General features: G+C 40.1%; 1 protein-coding gene across 1 annotated transcript in view; it reads left to right on the top strand.

The window, feature by feature from the left end:
- Nucleotides 1–27,014, top strand: part of LOC129149980 (rho GTPase-activating protein 7-like) — a 303,990-nt gene that overhangs the window by 163,826 nt on the left and 113,150 nt on the right. The window contains exon 5 of the mRNA XM_054719937.1: nt 9,884–9,917. Coding sequence (XP_054575912.1) covers nt 9,884–9,917 — 34 coding nt within the window. The remainder of the gene's footprint in view (nt 1–9,883; nt 9,918–27,014) is intronic.

Below are 27,014 nucleotides of genomic sequence, written 5' to 3'. Positions count from 1 at the left end.
AGGACAAGCAGAATAGGGAAACTAAGACTAAAAATAGTTAAACAGCAGTTTGCAGCCACCTAGTAAATTCTATCTTCCCTAAACCAAGGACACGTAAGAGTAAATGGTTTGAACTTCTCTCCAACCAGAGGGAAAAATAGTTTAAATCGCCTCACCCTAGTTAGGGAGACAGATAACAGAAATCCATTCAATTCCATTGGCCAACTATACCCTAGGACAGACAAATTAACAGAATAAAATCTCATTTTGGCACAGCAGCATAAAGCTGATGAATATTCTATTGATCCTCCCCCAAAACCTCCCCCTAGACACTCAACCTTTAACCCTTCTGAAAACAGAGGTCCCTCCAGGGGAGCATGCCCATGCCATTCCCTTCCCCCCTTCTTCCCTCTAAGGGACCCCATGAGACTTGTAACAAGGGGAGCAATAGGCAGCTGCAGCTTGTCCCGGGCTAACCCCTGAACTTGTCTCCACGGCCTCCTTCTCTCAGACTTCTCACTGAGCCGAAGCAGCCCAGCCTAAGCTCTCCTCTCAGTTCTTCTATCCCTTTCCTTTTTGCACTGTCCGGAGTATATCTTTGCTGCAGCCAATGAATTCTTACTTACTTTGCTAAACTTGGTCTCTTGATAGAAATCTTTCCCTCAAGAAAACAAGAACTGAGGTCTGGTCGTCTCCCCAGTAATATTCTCTTTGCCCACATTTCATATGCATATTTCACATACACCTAACCCAATTTCCCTCCTGCCCTGCAGGCTCTGAGTATCCTGCTGGCTCCAGCAAGCACCAGAGCAAAACTGGCAGGTACACCAAGTGACCGGTAGGGCAGCGGTGCCAGACTCTTTTGTCACCACTGGAAATCAGGAGCTAGCTGTCCCTAAGCACTTGTGTCTGAGTGTACTTTGTTAAACCAGGGAGCAACCTGCCTGCTGTTCTTAAAAGGGAGGTGTTTTTTAGATTACATCTGGAAAGGGTTGGGGAAAGAGTCTGTTTATCACTAGTCATTACATTAAAGTGAGAACTGTTCTCAGCACATGAATCTCACACCCTACTAGACAAGACCACGGGAGCCGGAAAGACAAACCCACCCTGACCGACAGTGATACAGCTATTTATAATTTTATGTCATCGAAAAATGAACATTACAAAACTAAGCATATTCTTACCATACAATTTGCCATTTCACTCTTGGTATTTACCCAAAGGAGCTGAAAATGTAAGTCACAAAAACCTGCACATGGATGTTTGTAGAAGCTTTATTCATAATTAATTGTCAAAACCTGGCAACAACTAAGATGTCCTTCAGTAGGCAAATAGATAAATAAACTGGTACATTCGGACAATGCAATATTATAGTCCATAAACGTGGGTAATAGTATAAACATAGTAACAAATAATAAAAAATAATAATAATTGCCCTGGTTGGTGTGGCTCAGTTGGTTGGAGCATCATCCCGTACACTGAAAGGCTGCAGTTTCGATTCAGGTCAAGGTATGTTCGGGAAGGTAACCAATCGATGTTTCAGTCTCACATTGGGGGGCGGGGGGGAGGTGTCTCTCTCTCTTTCTCCCTCTCTCTCTCTCTCTCCTTTCCCCTCTCTCTAAAATAATGAGCATGTCCTTGGGTGGAGATTTTAAAAATATAGTAATCTATAATAATAAAAACATAATGTGCTAATTAGACCGGATGTCCTTCTGGATGAAACTGGGGCTGCAAGGGAAGCCCGGGACCCAGGTGCCAGAGGGAAGCCAGTGCCAGCAGCCAGGGGAAGGAAGGCCTACTCTTGCATGAATTTCATCCATCGGGCCTCTAGTATAATAATAAAATTTTAAAATAATGAATAAAAATATAAAGTAAATATCGTAATTTCTGAATCATGTATGAAATTATAGAAAAACTAGAGACCGGGTGCACAAAAATTCGTGCACTTGGGGGGTCTTTCAGCCGGGTCTGCACCCTCTCGCATTCCAGGAGCCCTCAGGGGATGTCCGACTGATGGCTTAGGCTCGCTCCCCTAAGTGCTCCTGGGGAGGGGGGAGAGGTTCCCGTCACTGCCACTGCACTCACCAGCCATGAGCCCAGCTTCTGGGCTTCTGGCTGAGCAGCGCTCCCCCTGTGGGAGTGCACTGACCACCAGGGGGCAGCTCCTGCATTGAGTGTCTGCCCCCGGTGGTCAGTGCACGTCATAGCAACCGGTCATTACGCCATTTGTTCAATTTGCATATTAGCCTTTTATTATATAGGATGATATAGTATAAATCTCATTAGGTGTCTGGTTAAATGTGAGTGATGTCCCCAGTTATCCTCTACCATTCAGAGGTAACCCAAGGTTCCACAAGTACAGAAGATAAATGTTGTGCATCTTCTGGTACAAGGGTCACTTCCATATACGCCCTCAGGCCCTGATGCTCCAGGATGCACACACCTGGGATCACAGGACTTCTTTGTAAGGACCCAGGATGGACAGTATCCTTTGCCTATACCTAAGAGGGCAAAGAATAGACCCGCCTGGTGACAGGCTTCACGTTAAGGGTGAGGGCTGAGAATGGTGGCCTCCAAACTGGGCTTTATCAGACTGAAGGAAAATAGTTTGACAAAAAAATAAGAATTTTTTTTTTCAAAATAACAGTAAATAATTACAAATAGTTCAAAATAAATAAAGAAGGAATGAACATAAAAAAAAACAAATTAATTTGACAGAAGGTGGAGGAGGGGGCAGAGACAAACAACCTATTCTTCTTTGCATTATTTCAGAATAAATATGTAGTCACTTTTTTAAAAATATATTTTTATTGATTTCATAGAGGAAGGGAGAGGGAGGGAGAGAGAGAAACATGGATGATGAGAAAGAACCTTGATCAGCTGTCTCCTGCATATACCACACTGGGGATCGAGCCTGCAACCCGGGCATGTGCCCTGACTGGGGATTGAGCAGTGACCTTCTGGTTCATAGATCGACGCTCAACCACTGAGCCACACTGGCCAGGCTAAGTAGTCACGTTTTTATGTCACAATGACAGATCCAACCATAGGAATAATTTACACTTAAGGAGTTCTGGGACAAGTACTGTGTTAATCCCCTTTGGTGCAGTATTTCAATTAATCCCCAAATAGCCTTGAGATGTAGGTATTATTTCTTTCTTTCTTTCTTTCTTTCTTTCTTTCTTTCTTTCTTTCTTTCTTTCTTTCTTTCTTTCTTTTTTTTTACAGATGAGGAAACTGAGCTCAGAGAGTTCTAGAAACCTGCCAAAAGGCACAGAGCTAATTAGTGGCAGCAGGGAGCCTAGTACTTGTTCATACCCATCATTTTCTGTTTTAGCCTTCAGTCTTGAATTCACAACTAGATTTCTTATTTTTACAGCAGATCTTCTATTTCTTTTAGTGCCACCACAGCTCTTGGTAAAAGACTGCACATGTAGTGGTTACTCAATATGTGTCTGTTAACTAATTAACTAGAACTGGGCCCAAGAGGCTGAGGATCTGAGAGCACAGCACGTAGCTGGCAGCTGAGCATTCCAGGAGGAGGGAGCAGCATCGTTCAAGCATTTTAAAGCAAACAGTGCGGGAGTGATAAACTGGAGCGGGACCGTTGCCTTTGCAATGTCCTTCAGATAGAGCGAGAATGAGGGCTGCGCACCAGCAGAAAACTGACTCGGGCCAGAAAAATAAGGACCTGGACAAATGAGGGAAAATCCATTAGGAGGAATACTAGGAAGAATGAGACGACATAAAGGTTAGCACTGAAGGGCCGATGAATTGCTGGTTAACATCGTCCAGCAGGAAAAATAAGCAGTCATTCTGAGGCAGTTGCTCACTGAATAAGTCACCTGTCTTAAACGTCATTTTTGGTGTACTATGAATAATATAACCAAACTAGAGGCCCGGTGCACGAAATTTGTGCTCTGGGGTGGGGGGGGGGGGGAAGTCCCTCAGCCCAGCCTGCACCCTCTCCAATCTGGGACATCCCTCTCACAATTCGGGACTGCTGGCTCCCAACCGCTCTCCTGCCTGCCAGCCTGATCACCCCCTAACCACTCCCCTGCCAGCCTGATTGACACCTAACTGCTCCCCTGCCGGCCCGATTGCCTCCAACTGCCCTCCCCTGCTGGCCCGATCACCCCAACTGCCCTCCCCTGCTGCCCCAATAACCCCCAACTGCCCTCCCCTTCCAGCTTGCTCCCCCCCCCCCAATTGCCCGCCCTCTCCTTCAGGCCCAGTCACCCCCAGCTGCCCTCCCCTGCTGGCCTGGTCACCCCTAACTGCCCTTCCCTGCTGGCCTGATCACCCACAACTACCCTCCCCTGCCAGCCATCTTGTGGTGGCCATCTTTGACCACATGGGGGCAGCCATCTTGTATGAGGGTGTGAGGGTCAATTTGCATATTACCTCTTTATTATATAGGGTGTTTAAACCCATAAATTTATGTGTTTTATTTTTATTACTTAAAGTAAGTCAAGTAAAAAAAGAAATGTATGTTTTTTTTATGTTTTGTATTTTCTTAATGATGTTTTTTTTCATTGCAGTTTACATTTAATATTATTTTTGTATTAGTTTCAGGTATACAGCATAGTAGTTAGACAGTCATATCCTTTACAAAGTGTTCCCCTTAATATTTCCAAGTACCCACCTACCACCATATATAGCTATTACAATATTATCGACTATATTCCCTATGCTGTTCTTTACATCCCCATGACTATTCTGTAACTACCAATCTGTACTTCTCAATCCCTTCACCTTTTTAACCCAGTCCCCCAACTCCCCTTTGAAATGTGTTTAAATTTAATATTTTAAAAATTATTAAATAAATAGTTTATAGGTAATTCATGTATATAGTACAAATTGTAAAGGTAGTATTCAAAGTGCTATAGTTTGGGAAACAGGACTAAATCATATTAAATTCCGCCTACCAAGAAGAGCCTATATTTTCTATGAAGGAACGATGACTCTCAAAGCTAGAGAAGTATTTTGTAAACCAAAAGGGGTGACATCAGATTGTCAGTCAGACACAGCTTTTCAATGAACTTCTTTGTTCAAATGAAAGCAAACAGAAATCATTGACTGGCTAATAATATCGCAGACTGGAGTGATTTCAAAAGTCTTTAAATAAAGAGATGGAACAAACCCATTTTCCAATGCACCTTTTTTTCTGTTGTCTTTCATGTCTTCCCCCCAAAAATGTGAAGCCCCAAACCCTTCCTGCGGCCCATTGTACCCACAATGGGCTCTTGTGCCCTCATCTGAGACAGAGGCTAGTCCATCGCTGAGGGAGGTTTTCCTGAAATTTCTGAGGACATAATGACCCCTTTCTAAATTTCTCTGTAAGATATTTTGTGGGAACAAAAGTGAATGTTTTTCAAGGGAAGGAATATATTACTCTGCCACTGGTTCCTGCAATTTTTAAAAAGGCAAATGGGGGAAATCTCTGTAGAAAAGAACAGAATATTCCATAAACTTCTGTGTGAAATCACTAACATTTTTTAAAACATGCAAAACGAGCACTGACTGTAAAGAGAGAAAGCACAAAATTAATGATAGGACTTTTTATTTTAATGCGGGATGAGAATGAATCCCTTCATGGAAACTTTCAGTCTATCATAGCTGCCCATTGTTGGAAGGGGTTAGCTTTTAAAGGTCCTTTTAATGGTAGTATTCTGTGAGCCTGATTCCAAAAAAACTGATAGAAAATATATATATATTTGGAACATAGCATATTAATAAAAATAACATATTAAAGGAGAAAATCATTCTCAATTTTCACCTAAAATCATCAAGAAGAAATTGGATCAATTAGAATGTTTCCATTGCCATTAGATTTAAAAAGATCCAGATACAACATCTCTTCCTTAGTTACTGTTCATGTCAGCAGCTTCTCTGCAGTTAGTGTACGGTCCTAAAAGGTGTTCGGCTGTGGCCCCTGTAAGTGCAGAAAGCCATCCGAGCGCAGATCAAAAGAATCAACATGTGTCTCCAACATTTCCGCCAGGCATGTCAAAATCCGCATTTCCCCAGCCATTTTTTACATCCAAAAACACAAACAGACTCACACACCGCCTGAGCTCCCACACACAGCTTTTAAAGACCTCATTAAGAGAGAGCAAATTGTTTCCTCTCCTCTTACTAAAAGAGCTCTTTCTTGAATGGCTTTCTAAAAATTCAGTTGTAAAACACCTGAGCAGATTAACTTAAATGAAAATCTTTACATGCGGAGAACCATTGGAGGGTCAGTATGCCCATACCAAAGGTTGTTATTCTATCATTTGACTATCATGAAGAATATTAACAAAAGACTATGAATTATTTTTTTCTCTCATTTGGAAGTTATTAGTAGATTTCCCTTTGTTCCATTGAGAAATGAGAGAAGAAAATATGAAGTTATAGCGAACCCATATGGCCAGCAGGAAAATCCTGTTTAATTGCTTTATTGCCAGAAATGTTAAATCACTTCCTGAGGATACAGTTCAAATGAAACATGTGGCAGCTATTAACAAAAGCCCCTAATGAATTCCAAAATATGCCTTTTATGGGAGCTTTCTCATAAGCAGCAGGCATACATGTTACTTAAACTGCACATACAAATATGCATTTGGTATTTTAATTCCACAAATGTTTGATGAACACTTGCTCTGTACCAGACTCGCTAGCCAGCCTGCATGGAATGTTTCTTTCTGAGCAACAGACATAACAGTAAGGAGCCTCAGGACATGGACCCCAAACCTAGCCATTTCTCTTCTCAGATGTCAAAGGGGGAAAAAAAAACACCTTGACCAACGCCTCCTTTCTGAAGGTTTGAGGCCCAAGAAAACCAATTCATTTTCACCTGGGTAGTCCTAATTATCTACTATATTCCTACTCCTTTTAACAGCACGTCCGTGGTGATGTTAATTATTGTCATTTAGCAGCCACTGCATGGATCTATTTTTTATCTTTTCACACATCTTCTTTAATTGGATATGAATTCCACAAAGAAGAAAACTTCTTCATTAAAGGTTGTTGTACATATAATAATGTGAGGCATCTAATATGAATCTACAAATAGCTTTAACTAATTGAAAACCAAGTGTCAGTATTTTTTTTAATATATTTAATACCTTTCATCCCTGGGAAACCTCATGAATTCAATCAATTATTTATAAACCATATTCTAAAGAGACAATTCTACCTCAAATTCAAAGGTAATTCAGCTGATGGACATCCAGCTCATATTACTATGTGATTTTACTTAAAAGAGAAGTTACCAAATTCTGGGTTACATTAAACTTTGATGTTCCTTGCTCTATCTCATAATATGGCCATTGCAGTTACTTAATGGACGTGAGCCTTGGTAGCTTAAAGAATCATGAAGAACGTGGTGTGATTTAAAATAATTGGCATTGGCTCCAGGAAGTATTAGCACTGCTATATGGAGACTAAAATATTTTTGCTTCATAGTGCAGCTCATCAACATTTTATTACATATTTACTTATTCGTGCTCGGTTGCATACTTTGTAATCAAATAAAATAAAAATAAGGAAGGCCTGTCACCGGTCAAGTTGTAATGTGGAGCAAGACACTCAATTTGCCTTAAATGCCTTAGCTGTAAGAAGAGAGAGCTTACTTAGACTTTCTAACTGTCTATCACAGTTATGCCTGCACAGATATTTTGTGATCTAAGGCAGTTTCTTATCATGGGAATCTCTTCAAACCTTTCTGCTCTTTAGTGTTTTGAAATTAGTGTTAGTGACCTCAGAGGCCAGCGTGCCAATGGTTGGGTCCTACCTCCCAGGACTGACTGTGACCTCACACAAGTTGCTTTGCCCTCCAGGACTTCATGGGGTTGTTCTAAGTATTGAGTGAGGTTATGGAGTAAAAACTCAAAACTTTGCCTTGCACATACTAAGAATGTAGTAGTAAGTATTAGTTAGCTATTCATATACTAAGGAACTTTCTCATTAAACATCCTTTAATTATCTATCACCAACTTTGACAAGCTTGACAATGAAAGCATTCCTGTTTTGTTTTGTTCTGTTTTGTTTTTGTTGTTTATTTTCTTTTCACAAAAAATAAGTCAATTTAAAAGCTGTGATCTCTAGCCCAGCTGATATGGCTCAGTGGTGGAACCACCTATGAATTAGGAGGTCATGGTTCAATTCCCAGCCAGGGCACATGCCCAGGTTATAGGCTCAATCCCCAGTGTAGGGTGTGCAGGAGGCAGCTGATCAATGACTCTATCTCATCATTGAAGTTTCTATCTCTCTCCCTCTCTGAAATCAATAAAAATTTAAAAAATTAAATCCTATCTAATAAAAGAGAAATATGCAAATTAACCATCACTCCACTATACCCACAAGCCATGCCCACCAGCCAATCAGGAGCGAGTATGTAAATTAACCCAACCAAAATGGCTACAGCCATGGAGAGAGCAGGAGGGAGGCTTGGGTTTCCCCAGCGATGGAAGAAGCCAAGCTTTCCACACCCTGGCAGGCCCAGGCCTCCGCTTAAGGCTACAAAGTTTCAATTATAGGAGATAAATCCCAACAAAAATGGCAGCAGCCACGGAGCTGGAGAGAGCAGGCTAGGGTTGCCCCCGGCGATGGAGGAACCAAAGCTTTCCACCTGCCCTGGATGGCCTAGGCCTCCACTCCAGGCTACAAAGTTTCAATTATAGAAGGTGCATAAACCCCAACAGAAATGGCTGCAGCCACGGAGTGAGCAGAAGGCTTGGCTCTGCTCCAGGCTACAAAGTTTCAATTGTAGAAGATAAATAAATCCCAGATACCAGGGCCTCCACTTGGGTCGCCGGGGGCATGGCCAGCCTGCAAACCACCACAGGCCCCTCTCCCAGGCCGCCCCACATCCCAAGGGAACCCCCACCCTGATCCGGGACATCCTTCAGGGCACACCAGCTGGCCCCCACCCATGCACCAGGCCTCTATCCTATCTAATAAAAGAGTAATATGCAGATTGATCATCACTCCAATACACAGGATGGCTGCCCCCATGTGGACACAATATGGCCACCACAAGATGGCCATCAGGGGAGGGCAGTTGGGAGGGACCAGGCCTGAAAGGGAGGGCAGTTGGGGGCAATCAAGCCTGCAGGGGAGGGCAGTTAGGGATGACCAGGCCAGCAGAGGAGGGAAGTTGGGAGCGACCGGGCCTGCAGGGAAGGGCAGTTGGGGGGTACCAGGCCTGGAAGGGAGGGCAGTTAGGGGTAATCAGACTGGCAGGGGAGTGGTTAGGGGGTGATCAGGCTGGCAGAAGCAGTTAGGGGCAATCAGGAAGGCAGGCAGGCGAGCAGTTGGGAGCCAGCAGTCCTGGATTGTGAGAGGAATCCAAGATTGGAGAGGGTACAGGCTGGGCTGAGGGACACACACCACCACCACCAACCCTCCACCCCTCGTGCACGAATTTTGTGCACCGGGCCTCTAGTGAACTATAATCACCATAGTCTACCTTACATCCTCAGAATTTATTCATCTTACAGCTGATAGTTTGTACCCTTTAAACAACCTCTCCTTATTTCTCCCACATCCCACCACCCTTCCAACCTCCCACCCTACACCCACCACAGTCCCTGGTAACCACTTATGTACTTTGATTCACTTAGCATAATGCCCTCAAGGTCTATGTTATTGCAAATGGCAGGAATAGTATCTTTCTCATGCCTAGATAACACTCCACTATATATCACATCCATATCTTGGCGATTGTGGATAATACTGCAATGAACAGAGGAGTGCAGATGTCTCTTTGATTTCCTCTTTTTATTTCCTTTGAATATATACCCAGCAGTGGGATTGCTGGCTCACATAGCTTTCTGATTTTTAAAAATTTTGTAATAATATCATTTGATGTTTCTTTCTAATAATACCACAATTTTCTAACTTTTGTTTTCTTTTTCAGGCTCTCCCAGGTATTTCAGAGAAGGAAATGGCTGGTAAGTGGAAATATGGTTTATTTTTCCTTCCTATCTATTTTAGAATGAAAATTCACCTTTATGTAGACATTTCATTAAAATTGTATTGATCTCATCAATCTTTGCACAAATATTATTGTTGAATTACTGAAAAACAAATTGTGTTGCTCAAAATGTAAAAAAATATATATGGTTTTCTAATATAGCATTTCATCATACTGGAATAAGATGTATGCTTCTTGTAGCCCTACTAGCGTTTGTGGAATGAATGACAGCAACCACAACTTTTTTCTTGAGGGAAAGAATGAGATGTTGTTTACTGTGCTGGAGAATGGTCTTTGGAAATTGGTTGTTAATAATTATCAATATTTGTTTTTTAATCCTAAGTAGCTTATTTAGTAGTCAAGGGAAAAGATGTACTTATTTAAAGCTGATGCTATACCATCAAAATTATAATTCTAAAGCAATAGGAAAATTATATTGGAAATAATTGTAATATTTTCTGTGCTCTGTGCTATCATTATAACTATTTAACAGTATTGTGGAAAATGGATAAGGTCTGATGAAAAACATAGAATATGAAAAATTAGAGTTGAATTGGTGGGATTATGTGTTTTAAAAAAATCTGTGGATCTTCCTCAATATTGTCTTATGTTTCCTGTGTAATAACAATAGGTTTTTATAATACAGATTAAAAGTGTGCTCCCAAACGTGAAGACATCACTTAGTTCTTAGACACGTGTGATTTTTCAGAGCCATACTGAAAGTTTATAGTGTTATCTGAAAATGGCATGACTTCGTAGGTTTATAATGAAGCTTTGGAGTTGGTCTGAGGCGATTTTTATACAGGGGATGTTCCCTTTCTAGTTCGTGATCTTATGTTTGCTGCTAGATAGTTTTCACACAAAAGTTTTTATGGTTTGTCTCCTTCCACGGCTTAAGTTTTCTCTTATGTTAGACCCGTTCTGATTTCTTCATGCTTAATATGTTGAAAGGTAACCCTTCAGGATGGAAGGAAAATACTGAACTGGCATCAGTTAAGAGGAACGCGTTCAATTTACAATGCAGTGGTATTGCATAAATAAGTAGCAAATATTGAACAAATTTAAATGACAGTTCCAGGGCGCTAATATCTTAAATAGATTGTGTGAGCTATCTAGTAAGGACAAGAAATAAACGGTGAAGTGGTCATTTGCATCACAAAGGAAACGTAATTCACCTAACGTCTCGCTTTATCTTTGGTTGTGACATTCTCTATAACTCCCAAGGTTAGCTGCAATTTAAACAAAGTGTAAAACTGGGCAAAGTCGTCATCTTGTTCCAGAATATCAGCAACTTCTCTCATACCTCAAGGAGGAAATTAGAATGTAAATTCCCGGCTGGTGGGGAAGGGTAAAAAGGGATGGACATGTCATTGCTTGAGGGGATGGAGAGCCAAAGAGGTCTCTTCTCCAGGCAGATTGACAGGGAGAGCCCTTCTTTTTATCAAGCTTCTCAACTACTTTAAAGATATTTTTGTTACAACAGGAACTAATTAAACAGAGAGTACAAATATGATGCAACCACCACTTTTTATCATAATCCTGAAAATGTTCCTCCTCGAGAACAACAACAACAAAATTAACTGTCATTATTTAATATCTCTCGGTCATTTCTATACTCCTGGGCAACAAACGCAGAGTGTTAATAAATGCCATTGACAGAGTTGCCACAAGATGATCTGTGAAACACAGACCCATCAACTGATATATCTGACCTTCCCAGGCCCCGGTCACCCGGAGGCCCCATCTCAGATGCTCAACCCAGGATGGGAGGATTTGAGCAGAACCCTCCTTTTACATGTTAAATCATTAGAGTGACTAGGATTTACTCTAGAATAGGTTTTTATTTTGATTTCTTGAGAATGTGCTGATTTGCTTAGGAAGAAATATAGTTTTGTTTGATCATATAAATGCAAGAAAGAAATGATTTCTTTTTTAAATATCAGAGAATTTGTGTCAAAAATAAAGGCTTACGTTTGGATATTTAATTAATAATGGTAACAGATTTGACAATTCAAAAGAGAATATGATTTACTCCACAAGTTTTAAAGGACCATAACAGTCAAAGCCATCTAATTCTTGTATTCCTAAACTCTATTATGCCCTATTTAAAATATTAAAAACATTTGAGTGTTATAGACAAATGCGAATCTCTTTATTCCTGTCTTTATGAATCTCTGTTCTTAAGCTCTGCTAGACAGAGGACTGAGGATGAAAGCAGAGGACCCACTCAATCTTCTGGGGGTTAATTGAGCTCTTAAATAGGATTAAGCGTCCTACCCGCCCCTAAGGCCTGCCATTTTTTTCTGTCTTGCTGAGTGAATGTAGACTATTGTTCCTTCTTGAGAAAGCCTATTTTTAATCTGTGTGACCTCTCATCCAAGCCAACTGGAACCAACTCCACCAGGCTTTGCGAGGCTCTAAACAAAATCATTTTGGTTACATTCCGTTACTAATTCTTGAATTGCAGTTGTATGGTTGCCCCTGCGTGTCCTTTAAGGGGACATCTTCTATTCTGGTCCATGTTGCTAAGTAAAGGAAGCCTAGGGGAATGACTCTCGCTGCTGTCTCCCACCTTGTGATGGCAAAAGACTCCAAGGGGAAACAACTTCGAAACAGCCTCCCATTGGCTCATTCCTTCCACAAACACTTCCTGAACTACAACATGTACTGGGCGTCATATTAGGTTCCCTCAAGAAAGCAATTATTGCCCTGACCAGTTTGGCTCAGTGGATAGAGCGTCGGCCTGTAGACTGGGGGGGTCCCAGGTTTGATTCCGGTCAAGGGCATGTACCTTGGTTGCAGGCACATCCCCAGTAGGGGATGTGCAGGAGGCGGCTGATCGATCTTTCTCTCTCATTGATGTTTCTAACTCTCTATCCCTCTCCCTTCCTCTCTGTAAAAAATCAATAAAATATTTAAAAAAAAAGAAAAAGAAAAGAAAGCAGTTATGACTAAGGCATGGTCCTTGCCCTGAAGGAACGCAAACTCTAATTGAGAATATTCTATTAGGCTAGCATCCTCCTTTCCCTCTTCTCAGTGTGCATTCCTTAACCCAGCTGATGCAGAAAGCTTCCCAGGAAAAGAAGAGAATAAAAAATATTGTTTTCAGCAAACTGTCACAATGTGCATTCTCAGGATCTGAAATAGAATACAGTTCATTTGTTTTTTTTAAAAAATCAGAATTAATCACACAAGTATCAATACATTCAACACGTAATGTTTTCAAATAACTTCTGTTATGCAACGAGAGTCTGTGTGCCCTTGATGAGTAGGCCCAATGTCACTGTTATATTTGCCAGCACATCTGCTTTCTATCCGTGTGGCCTTGAGCAAGTTACTCAACCTCCTCATTTTCTCCTTTCTTGAGTATAAACAGAGAAGCTGTCACCCTGTTGTAAGGCAACAATGCTTGGCGCAAACAGGTCCTACAAAATGGTAGCTGTGTTTTATGATAATGAGTTGAGCTTATAACCATCCTGTGGACAAGCCAAATGGAAGCTAGCTGAGTGGCTGCTCTCCTGCAGGTGTCCGTAAGCACTTCCTCGGGGCACCAGCTAAGAGCTGAGCAGCCATCAGTGTGAAAGAAAGAGATCGCCTTCTCCATCAACTTCTAAGCGAGTTCATCCAGATGGCGGTTCTCACAGGAGAGACAGAATTGGTCCTATTTGCCCTCTCCTTAGGAATGCCTGTCTCTATGAGACTGAAATTATCTCTTGTGAGCAGATATATCATCTTTGATTTTCACCAGGATTAGTCCCTGAGAAATGCCTCGCCTGTATCCTCTTCTCCTATGACTCCCTGTATCCCAGGCCCTGAGGTAACTGGACCCCCTCACCTCTTGCACACGTCCTGTCAGCACTGCCTCCTCCTCATCCCTTGTCCAGTCTCCCTGCCTCTACTTTAATGCAGCCTCCACTTCCCACTGGACTTTCACAACAGCGTCCAGGCAGGTTTCCCTGCCTTACCTATCACTGCATCAGTCCATTCTCTATACTTTCATCAGGTATCTTTGAAAATCACGACCTGATCATAGAAATTCCTGCTTCAACATGTTTGTTTTCTCCCTACAGGATAAGGACCAACTTTCCTGCTTGATATGTGTAGTCTGGATGCAGTGTCATTTACTGCACTGGATCTGTCCATTTTGCCCCTCAGACCCACCTCGCCCCACCCTGATTTTCCTGCTCTATGCCCTGGAGGCTAATGTCCACACAATCAATGGGCTGCCCTCCCCCCTGTCTTCCCCGTTCCACCAGTGAAGAGCCAGGGCAGGAGATGAAGGTGGGCGGCCAGTGTGGCCTGCTGAGGAGTCACTGCTGGCTTCTCTTAGGTGGCCCTTTCTACACCAGCTTCCAGGTGCTGACAACCATTCTCTCTTCTTGCCCTGATGGTTTCCCTACAGTTTTATAAAGAGTTCTGACTAAACTTCCCTCAGTTTACCCAGTGTGGCATCTGTTTTCTGCTACAGGTCTCACTGATATACCTACCAATATCTTCTCTTCTTTCTGTTTCTTTGTGTATGTTTATTCATTTCTTTGTTTTACCCCAGCCACCACACCCAGCCAGAGAACCTCTCCTAAGTCTATATTTTTCTGCTCTTCGTAAATCACATAACTGTCTTTTTAAGAAATATAGATGATCGGTAGTATAGAGAAGGAGAGATGGCTTAGTCAGGAAAAAAAAAAAAAAAAGATATGGACCGTGTTTGCCCTGAATTCATCCTAAATGAACTCAGTTTCATTTCATTCAGTCACATGGGAGAGAAAAATATCCACCCTTATGATTTAGAATGTGTTCCCTATAGCACAGAAGCATGTAACTTAGAGAATTCACAGTGCATATTAGCCACTAAAACATGTCTCTGGGAATATTTGAAAAGTAAGAATCTATACTAATAAAAGGGTAATATGCTAATTAGACCGGACGTCCTTCCAGACAAAGCCATGGTGGTGAGGGCTGAAGCAGAGATGGTTAGGGGTGACCAGGCCAGCAGGGGAGGGCAGTTAGGGGAGACCAGGCTGGAAGGGGAGGGCAGTTAGGGGCAACCAGGCCAGCAAGGGAGGGCAGTTAGGGGTGATGAGGCAGGCAGGCAGGTAAGCAGTTATGAGCCAGCGGTCCTGGATTGCAAGAGGGATGTCCGACTGCCAGCAGTTGGACATTCCCCGAGGGGTCCCAAATTGGAGAGGGTGCAGGCCGGGCTGAGGAACACCCCTCCCCATGCATGAATTTCATGCACCAGGCCTCTAGTATGGAGTAATATGAAATCTCTCATTCTAAAATTAAATCACATGGAAAACAGACAGTTATTTTTAGCCAAAAATGGCAAATATGTCCACCTTCTCTGTCTTGAAAATTCTACTTGTTTTATTAGATCTAACTAAACCTCCACCTTAATGAATAACTTCCCGGACAGTTTAGTTGTTGATGGTTCTGTGCTCCTAAAAAACTTTATGTGATTTCTGTTTCAGTCTTATTATTATCTTGCTTCACTGTGTGTCCTCTTCTCCGGGCCTTGAGCTTTTCTAGGTCAGGATTGTTGTCCTTTGTGTAGCCTGTAAGTAAAACAGCTATTAGCACATAGTAGGTGTTCCATAAATACATGGTAATGCATAAATTGTGATCACAAAGACACTTTGGTTTCAATATTAATGATTTAGAGTTAATAGGATTCTAAACTTTAACTCCCCCCACGCACACACTTCCTCCATTATTCCTGCCACTTCCACAACTGCCAAATATCTCAACCAGATCATTAACTAATGGTGTTCTTTGCAGTTCTATCCATGCAAATACGTGAAGGGCATCATTGAGAAGCATGACTTTAGAATCTGACTTTGGTTGCATTTCTTGGCCATTTTTCTTAGAATGTTTGTTCTCCTGCCTCAAGGTTATTTGGTTGGCCAGAAATGTTAAAAATCCAGATAGTGAAAGATTAGAGCCTGAAACACTTGTGAAAGATAGCTTTCAGAATTATATAACAGATTCATAGTCTTTCCAAACTTTGTGTTGTGGCTTGGGAAGGCAGGACGTAAAAATCAAACACTTCTTTGAGACAAACGTGTAAGGGGGAAAACCAGGGTTTTCATAATTTCATTCCAAACACCTTGTAAACTTACTAATAACAAAGCCCAGACGTGGTGCCTTTTGTTATTAATTTTTTTCGCTGCCTTTGATCGCTGAGAAGGGAAATGCAGGTGACAACACACACACACACACACACACACACACACACACTTACACACATAGATCTAAAATGCAAAGATATTCCCTTTTTCCAGTCTGATCATCATTGCTTCAATTCAGAAGATTACCCATGCAATTTACTGCACTCTGACCCAGTTCTAATATCAGCAGATCCAATAGGGTTTGAGGAAAAAAAACAAAAACAAAAAATAGGACGGCTCTATTTCAGAGGTCTCCTTTGAAAGACTCTGCCCTGTTTGTGCCTCTCCATTTTAATACAAATCAGACCAGTTTAATGCCATCTCACCCACTAGACTATAAGTACCTGAAAGACGGAATTTTGTTTCATTCAACTCTGTACTCCCAATGCTTGATGTTCGGTAAATGAATGAGTAAATGAGATCTTTTAAAAACCAGAAAATGCTTTGCTCTATACTCAAAATACTCCCAAAGCCCATGTAGAATTTTATCATTCTATTCTAAGTAAAGCGCTTTCTGTAACCGCAAAGCCCCCCAGCTGTTTTACAGGGTTCGGCAGGATCTGAAAATTGTCTTTATCTGGCCAGGCTGGGCTTTGGCCAACATTCCAAATTCTTTATTCCCTTTCACTCTCAGAAAATGAATTTCATTATTTTTATACTAATGGCTTATAAATGCTCACTTGCTTCACTTTCCTTAGTATATGGTCTCTGCTCGCCTGCCTGTTTATGAGGCAGGAATTTAGGGTATGCCCGCACACAACCTCTCATTTTTTCTGAAACCTAATGTAAACTAATCCATGAAAAGTTGGCTGTGGTTGACTGGGCTGTTGAGAGGAAATATATTAGCTTTCAGGTATCAAGGAATTCGTAAAAAATATAAGTAAGTTATTCTTAAATGCCAAAGATCTTGAATTCATAGAATATTTTTCAATAGTGGATACTTTTCTAAATACTTTCCTCACTGTTCTTATTGGTATTTTGTTTATTTCCAAGTCCATAAATGAGAACCATTCAAACATACTTCCTTTTCTTCTCAGTTATAGTTCAAGCAACATGGGTACATAATAATTTCTCTTTTAACAAGTTCTAGTTCAGATGTTAACTCCTACACCTTGGAGTGACCCTCCCAGGTCTCTATAGCTGATGGGGCTATATCTTTCAATAGCATTTCATGATTCCTACGATGTATTTCTGTTCATGAATTATCTTCCACATCAGGCTGCGAGCTCCTTGAAGGCATAAAGCTCTCATTTCATCTTTCTCACCCATACCAGTGCAGTATCTTGCGCAGAGCAGATGCTCCAGAAATAGTTTTGAATCAACCCATTTATTTGAAATACCAAACAGCTTATGCGGGCTCTTCATTAATCTCCAGTCTTACAATGACCATAACTTTTCACAAGATTAGACAAACTACAAATTTCTTCCTCCAAAAAATCATATGCACATTTTATCTGCCCGCCCCCCTTTATCCTTTGAAAGAAGGGCTATCAGCGGTATGAGGAGGTGGCTGTGAACTACCAGTGCAATTTTGCATTTCAGTATTTTAATTGACATTGACCTATTAATCGTAGAAAAATTAATTCATCATTTTCAATTTTCCCAGAAGAAAGACAATTTATAAAAAGGCCCTTTCTATCAGTTGTATTTACTAAGTAAGAAGAACTTGCATTTAGTTTGTAAATCGTATCTGATCATTTCTTCGATGCCCTCAAATATTTACCTTTATAGAGTTCCCAATGAGGTCTGTAGTTCAGTTATTTTTATTAATAACATGAATATAAACACATATGTACTGACAAGCTAATAGTACATTGATTTTAATTTCTTTGGAGGCGTACATTTATCTTGGACAGGTACATATAGCAAGGCATTACTTTTGACCTGTCTGAATATGAGATGATGTAATCAGACCCTCCATTTGGTTTGAAGGACTTTCATTTGTTTCCTTCTAAGCAAGAGCCTGAGATCAATGTCTCTTTCAGATTGATCCGTAAGCATTTCTATTGCAGAATTCATATATGATTTTGAGATATAGTATATCAAAGTGAGGAGTTTAAAACAGTTATTAACAACCATGAAAATTAACCAATGCCCAAGAAAAGGCTGGTGACCTTCTTGTTGTGCAGGCTTGTGCAAAAAAGTGGGTCATGGATTTGAGAAGCCATTTCGTCCTGTCTACTGTAATCAGGTAGGAAAGATCTCATAGAATTCCACAAGTGATGTTTAAGCAAAATCAAAAAGCACTCACTTGCTGACCATAATGGGGTTTTGTTTTTAAAATTTTCTAACCATTACACTGTCCCAGAAAACATACTCCAATGACTCCAAACTGCTAATATTATAAACTTTTTCTTAATATAAATGTTAAATCTACTCTTCCCTCTGGATTTAAAGAAATATATAAATGGAGGATAACAGTACAGTTCATCACTTCTTGAACTAACCCACCTTTTATTTTATTTTATTTTATTTTTATTTATTTTTTTTTAATCCTCACCCAAGGATATTTTTTTCCCATTGATTTTTAGAGAGAGAGGGGAAGGGAGACAGAGAGAAACACCGATGATAGAGAGACACATCGATTGGTTGCCTCCCACATGCTCCCGACCAGGGCCAGGAGCCTAAAACAGAGGTAGTGCCCTTGACTGGAATCGAACCCAGGACCCTTCAGTCTACAGGCCGACACTCTATCCATTGAGCCAAACTGGCTGGGGCTTGAACTTACCCACCTTTTAAAGTCTATGGTCTTCTCGGATATATTAGCCAAATGTTTTCCCTGCTGTGCTGGGATTTCCTGAAAGGCAGACATTCTCTCTGCACCCATGGAATGCCAGCCCCTTAGGAAGTTTTTCACTTACTGTTTTTCAAATGGATGTTTGAATGGATAATAACAGCAAGCGTTTACTCTGTGCCTGCACTTTCCTAAGCACTTTGTAGATATGAACTCATTTGATCCTCTAGCAACCCTATAATGTAGGCATTACCGTTTTCTGTGTTCTAGAGATGAGGAACCTGAGACTCAGAGAGGTTTCCTAAAATAGCCAAAGTCACACTGTGGCCAACACAAGATGCAACACAAACAGCCCAGTCTAGAGTGCATGCTGTATGCTGTGTGTGGTGGCTACATGCCAAGACTCCTCAGGCTGATGAACAAATTTTTCCATAATTTGACCTTACCCTTCCTTTTCAACCTTATTTCCCATCCTCCTCTAACATGTACTTCCCTCTGTAGTCATGGCAGCAACCTCACTTTTCTCCTGAATTTGCTCCTGCGTAACTTGACCTTTGCTCCTTCAATTTCCCTTCCAGAAATTAACTTCCCTCATCCCCCAAGGTTTCATTTGGGTCTCACCATCACTGTGAGTCTTCTGTGACCTGCTCATATGAATTTCATACTTTTTGAAATGATACAACTACAGCATAAATAGTCTGTACTGGTCATTTTCATACTTTATTATATGTGGATTTTCATCATCCATTGAGTGTTTTATTTGTCTCAGCCTTGATTCCCAATAGTCTTTTAAGCACTTTTTAAACATATATTTTTATTGATTTCAGAGAGGAAGAGAGAGAGAGACATAGAAACATCAATGATGAAAGAGAATCATCGATTGGCTGTCCCCTGCGCGCCACTCACTGGGGACTGAGCCCACAACCCCGGCATGTGCCCTAACGGGGATTGAACTGTGACCTCCTGGTTCATAAGTCGATGCTCAACCACTGAGCCACACCGGCTGAGCTTAATCTTTTTAAAAGTCACTTAGCACAGTGCTGTGCATTTAAAAAGGTTTGTTTAATTAATTCTTTATTTTTTAGAGAAGTTTCATACTTACAGAAAAACTGAGTGGAAAGTATAGTTCAAACTGTATGACATTTGTTTAAAGGCAAAATTACGAGCATAGTAGAAAGATCAGGGGTTGCCCGGAGATGGGGAAGGGAGTCATGAATTAATGGAGCATAGAGGATTTTTAGGACAGGGAAACTATTCTGTGTGATTCTGCAATAGATATGCATGTAGCCTTTTCAGATTGGTTTTTGTCACTTAGCGATATGTTTTAAATTCTTCCATGTCTTTTCATGACTCGATAGAACACTATTTTTTAGACTGAGTAACATCCAATTGTATGGAAACAGCCCAATTAAAGGAACTTACTTAATATATAATTAATGTAAAAACTTTAACAAAACATTAATCATAATATATAATCACAATGAACTTTTATCTTTCCTTATTTAGCCATTGATTTTTTTTTCTGAATTAATCTATTTATTAGTTCTGCCTTTGTGTGATATGTTCACTTGGTATATTTGTTTTTATATTTTTTTATCTTTATTGTTGAAAATATTACAGATGTTTCCTCTTTTTCCCTGTTGATCACCTTCTGCCCCTGCCCTCCCATCTAGGCCTTCACTGAACTATTGTCTGTGTCCATGGGTTACAGCTATGCATGAAAACATTCATTATTTCGTAAGACTTTTGAGTACCAAATTTAAAAAGAACAAGTCATGTAGGTCTAACTGTGACCCTGGCTCTGAGATGGCACTCATCGTTCTGCAGCTAATCAGGAGCCATTTCCCAGATGGTCCATGACAGCAGAACATAAATAGAGCCGTGACCCCTCATCCTCACGCGCAGGGAGCATCCTGGTCTTTCTGTGATGTGGACATGGGGACTGTGACAACGAGACGTGAGAAATGTCTTTCTAAGTGGAGGTATTCCGGCACACATACAAGCATCTCCAGGCGTTCCAAGAGTACTCCCATCTAGAATGGAAGCCAGCTTTTAAAAAGCAACTGCAAATTACAGATAGCAAGACATTTCCTAAAGGAAACAAAATATAACATTTCAGCAAAGTAGGTTTAGTTAGATTACAGATAAAAGTTAAAAGGAAGCCACAGTTGCATTTTGTTTTTTTCCTGGTAGAACCTAAGTGAGCCAAGCTAACAGCACTGATGCATAGAAAGAATTCCACATCTGGAAAATCTTTGCTCCATCTGTGGTAGGTTTTCAGTATCTTGCTCTTTCCTTACCATTTCCCATGACTTCAGCTTACCTCCCTTTTGTTTTCTTTAGTGAAATTGTTTAACCCTTAGGGGTTTCAGGTTTTTGTTTTGTTTTGTTTTGTGTTGTTTTTAAAAGGAAGAAGAGCAAGGGAAATCTTCACAATGTTTCTGAGATTCTCTAGCCTTACTTTATATTTCTCTAAAGTGTCTAAGTGATATAAACATTAAAAATATAAATATCTGATCAATTTTATGGAGTTGTATTTTTAAAGTACCTTAGGTAAACTCTCTTATTGGAAGATTATTTTGTCTCCAATAATGGAAGTTAATATCATATAGCACATAGAAATAAAGTTATATATTTGTATCAGAGGACTCATTGGTATCATTTTAATACAATTAAGAATATTTACTACTGTACCTTTATCTCACTGAATCCCTTCTCAAGCCTTAAATAAGTTGCATGACATTGATATTTGGAATTTATTTTCTTGTCTGTCCTTACACTTACTTTTGGGAGTCTCACCCAGCTAACGATATGCGTACACAATCTCCAGCCCTAACCTCTCAGCCAAGCTGCCCACCTCATTACCAACTGCCCTGAGACTCCTCATGGAAATGCCCACACTCTCCACATCCTGCACTTTCTACTCAGTATCTTTGCTGATACTGTTGCCTTTTCCTAAAATCTCCTTACATACTATCTTCAACTTTTCACATCCACCTCCTCTTTGAAGCCTTCCATGATCTCCACTAGTATGAAGTCAGACCTTCCTCCTGGAACTCTCAATACTATATTTGAAGTTCTCATGAGGTTTTTATCCCTTTGTGCTCTTTATTATGATCATGAAGGCTTATTTCCCCCCATTATTTAATAAAATCCATGTCTGGTTTACCTTTGAATGTCTTGCACATAAAAGGACATGCAAAAATTTTGGGGTTGGAAAAAAGTGCATTTTTAATTGAAAACCAAGTCACACCCCTTTAGTGCAATGTTTGTTCAAATGTGCCTCATAATTTTCTAGAATGTTTGTTTAAAAATTCAGATTCCTGGATGCCTCCAGTCCTCCTGAATCAGCATCTGTAGGCCAAAGAATCTTAAATATAATATGCTCTACTCTGCAGGGAGTTCTTATCTACACTAAAGTTTGAGGATCACTGGTCAATGTCAATCAAAGTTTCCCATTTATTCTTCCTCACAAGCATATTTCAACATGTGCTTCAAAGTTTGTACAGCATAGCAAAATACTAAGGCTTAAGAAAAATTATCAGGACTCTGAATGGCTAATAAAAGGTCATAGTTTATTATAAATATAACCATAAATATTTCAGAATATCTGTTTTTACTAAATAGTGTGCTGGACTTATAAAACTGTCTACCCTCAGAGAGCTAGTAGTTAGGTGAGAGAAAATATACATACATATTAGAAGTTTATTGAACAAGCAAAGTAATTAAAGATGCCCTATTATGTCATATATTTTCATATATTTGTCATTAGCCAACCCAATCGTTATCCAATCAACTAAAGACAACAACATTTTAAACAGTGAAAATAATTTCATACAGACATGATAGGAAGAAAAAACAAAGAATAGAGACTAGGCAATGAGAACTACAGTGTCCCACCACTCACATTCAATAAGCAGATGTTTATTTGGACCAGGTTCTTGTTTTAAATAGAAATTTCTGTACAGCCCTACTCCTCCTCTCCTCGTCTCCCGGGGCTAACCTTCATGCTGGAATAGCCCAGCAAGTATTATCAATCACCCCTATAACAGGAATCCTGATCTCTGTGAGGTGGCGGGTGTTTGGGGGTGCAGGAGTAAACCACCATCCAGTAGTGACTTTGGACAGTCAGATGGGAGAAGGATGGAATGACTTAGGGGAAAGGCATTCCTAGTTTTCAATTTTGTAATCTTAAAAACAACCCAAATGACAGTGAAAAATTATTACCATATATTGCTGCAAACAGACAAATATGTTATCATTCTTTAGTAAGGCTACAATCCTTAGCTCCCCCTCAGTGGAATGTATTGTCCCTACTCCAGGTTAATCTAAGTCCAGCCAAATGTCAGTTCATCCAATTCTCTTCTTTAACCTCTTTCTCTCCCGCTTCCTCTCCCCTCCACTAGAAAGTGGAGGGGCAGTGATAAAGGGGAAAGGAACTGAGGAAAATGAGTGATATGTGCTCCTTTTTCTGCCTCTTCTGTATAGTTGTCTCAGGATTCCCTTGTTCTAGACCTTGAGAATGCTTCCAGCCTGCTGAGAAATATAAGTGGTACGCTCGGTGGTGAGATAAAGAAGACTCTAGACATTTAGCTGAGAGAGGTCACCTGAGCTGAATGGTCCAGCGAGGATCTGGGGGGAAAGTAAGCCTTGAAAAACCGGGAAAGAAGGCATGAGACTTTTCTAGGCGAGGAAAATGATGTTGGCAAAGTGAGCACAGTGGGAACGCACAAGGCACAGTGATGCAATTGTACAGCCCGGCCAGCTGGAGCACAGAGTTTGTGTTTGGAAGGAGAGAAGTTTGGAAAAATGGGATGGGTCCAGACTCCAACAGGCCTTGGAGAGTGATTATAATTTTTACTAAGAATAGTAAATCTTATTAAATTAGTCAGGGGTTATTATCCCAGCTGCAAAGATCTAGACAGCTTTATTTTTAACTTTTTATCTAAGTAATAAAGGAAACAGAGGCAGAAACCGATTTTTATTTTAAATATGCCCTACAATACCTGAAGCCCATTAGACAACTTTAATCACTATTGATAAAGGACTTTTAATATGTAAAAATCATATGGGATTTAGTGACGAGGTTAGAAAACAATCAAAAGATTTTCAGTTATGCTTTTGGTCAGACAGATAAAAACTGAGTTCTGCTTTGTTATAATTCAACCCTTGGTCATGATAATAAATAACACGTGACACCATTAACATAGAGAAGAGATAACATGAATTTAGAGAACTAAAGAAAATAGCTGCTTCTAAACATTTCCAATTTTCTAACTGAATTTAGAGCAAATCATTCTCCAAAAAAATGCTAACCATTTCTTAAAAGCTAGCTACATAGAAAGGTTTACTTTAGAATAACCATATTTATGATTATGACCAAATTGCCAATTATATTTCCTGCCACCATCCATTCTTTTGTTTGTTTGTTTTTAATGTTTTCATTTTTATGTTCTTGTGTCATTGATGATGTAGAGTCTTAGTGAGAGATGTGAACTACTCATTGTGCATGAAATTTCAAAGACTCCCATTTCCTTTAAAAGATTTTTTTCAATTTCCAACTTGAGATATTAACAATACTATGTTGATCTGCCACACAAATAATAAATAGCAAGAAATGTGCAAATACCATCAATTGTTTAATTCAAAGACTGATTAAATTTTCACAAAACAGTGTGTTACCTTTCTCTCCATCTAAACACAAGGAAACTAAAGTACCAGCCACTGAATACCCTCTCCAGATACTTTACACATCTATTTAGAGCAGGGTTTCCTAACCTATTTATGGTGATTGATTCCCCCCCGTCCCCCCAATCTCTCCTGGACACATACCATTTAAAAATATAATGAAAACAGCCCAGCCCAGCCAGTGTGGCGCAGTGGTTGAACATCAACCTATGAACCAGGAGGTCACGGTTCGATTCCCAGTCAGGGCACATGACCATGTTGTGGGCTCAGTCCCCAATGTGGGGCATCCAGGAGGCAGTCCCTTATCGTTGATGTTTCTATATCTCTTTCCCTCTCTCTTCCTCTCGGAAATCAATAAAAACATACTCTTAAAAAAGAATATTCTAAATACTTCCTCTTGGCCTCACACGGAATTGTTATAGCACCCAAGAAGCCCAGGTTAATGAGTGTGAGGGGACGCTAGAGTCAGAACTCCCACGTTTGCAATTCAAGATTAGGGAAGCAGTTACAGGCAGCAGTTTCTTTGAACGATGCCATGTTTCTTACATCCATTAATGAGGGTGTTCCCACATTTTTTAAAAAAATGGAATTAGCCGAAACCGGTTTGGCTCAGTGGCTAGAGCGTCGGCCTTCGGACTGAAAGGTCCCAGGTTCGATTCCGGTCGGGGGCATATACCTTGGTTGTGGGCACATCCCCAGTAGGGGGTGTGCAGGAGGCAGCTGGTCGATGTTTCTCTCTCATCAATGTTTCTAGCTCTCTATTCCTCTCCCTTCCTCTCTGTAAGAAATCAATAAAATATATATTTTTTTTAAAATGGAATTAGTCCAAAGAAGCACTTGCTAAAAACCTTCACTGTCCTTCGCCATCTGCCTTGTTCGCTCACACAGGAGTATGCGTGACCTTCCCTGCAGATGTCCTCTTTCAGGTGAAATTTGCAGACGGTCCCTTCCCGGGCAGGTTTAATTTATGCAAACGAATCGTGATGTTCCCTCTCCCACAGTTTTTTTTTCCTTTCTCAGGGCCTTTATTTTTAACTTTCTTCTCCTGATTTGTCTTTCTTTATCTTTTTATATGCTAGTCAGAAGAGTAAGTGTTTCCCTTTTGTCCTTTCTTTTTTTTCTTGTTTAAGATATTTAGGAAGCTTTTGAGCAGCTCTGGCATCATCCTGCCTGTGGGACCCAAGGCATGAACTGATTGCTAAAACTGCATGCTTAGCAGGAAGCAACTGCTAGCATCATTCAGAATTATGTGTGACTTTAAAATGACTTATTGTTAGTAATAATGGACTTTTAAGCCATACAAGTAGTAATTAAGCTAATAGAGTGTATATGTGGACTGCTGTAACACATATGAAAGAAGATATTTGCTAACAATTCAAGCTTTTTATTACAATTTTAGTATCAATATTTTCCAAACCTATATTGAGCATCTAATGACATATACCTTGAAACATACAAAGATAAATATATAACAGAAACATAAAAAATATCCTATATAATAAAGAACTAATATGCTAAATTAGACCAGACGGTGGAACGACCTTCCAGACGACCTTCCTGAACGACCAGTGGGCGGGGCTGCAAGGGGCAGCTGGGGCTGCGATGGGCCAAGCCCCTTGCACGAATTTCATGCATCGGGCCTCTAGTAAATCAATAAATTAAATTAAATATTTGGGAAGAAATTGTTGGCTTATTTTTTTATCAGAAAGAGGCTGTGAAAATTGTATGTTCTTTTACTGCTGTTAGAAGATTGCCTACTTGCTTAAATAAGCATTTTTTTAATGTTCCATTAGGTGCCCTAAACACAAATATATATTCTCCTAAATAGCATATCCTAATATAATAATGCTATCTAAAAATAACCTTATCATTGTTGGGTTAAAATGTTTCATTTGTTTTGGTTAAAAACATGCCAATACTAATAACACTACATGAATTGATACTAATAATTATTCTATATAGAATGAGTCTTTCATGATACTATTCAAATATATGTTATTGTGGATAATATTTGAAGTGCCTTCTCTCTCATATAATTTGATCCAATAACACCACACTAGGCATCCATTTCATCATGCCCATACTCTCAACCAGTGACCATTCTCCAAGCAGTGATTTCCTCCCTACCTCTCTGTGAAGACGTACATCTGATGTTCAGAGATTCAGAGTTCTGGGGATTTGCTTTTCTCAGAGAATTTTCAATGATATCAAAATTTTTAACACTGAGCTTCTGTTTCCCAATGTTATCACTTCCATATGTTCTGTGAAATGTTTATTCATAAAATCCATTGGTGTTTTGTTGTTGTTTTTTCTGTTGGGTTGATAATGTGTGTGTAAGGTATAAGGTAAGGGCTGAGGCTCATTTTTTCATGTAATTATCCAGCATCATTTGTTAGAAAAGATCATCCTACCCCATTGACTTACCTTGGCATCTTGAACAAAAATCAACTGAGCAGGTACTATGGTCCTCCTTCTGGAATCTTCATTT

Source organism: Eptesicus fuscus, chromosome 8 (genome assembly GCF_027574615.1).
Source record: "Eptesicus fuscus isolate TK198812 chromosome 8, DD_ASM_mEF_20220401, whole genome shotgun sequence".
In the NCBI taxonomy this organism is placed as follows: Eukaryota; Metazoa; Chordata; class Mammalia; order Chiroptera; family Vespertilionidae; genus Eptesicus; species Eptesicus fuscus.
This window is presented reverse-complemented; position numbering and strand designations above follow the sequence as displayed.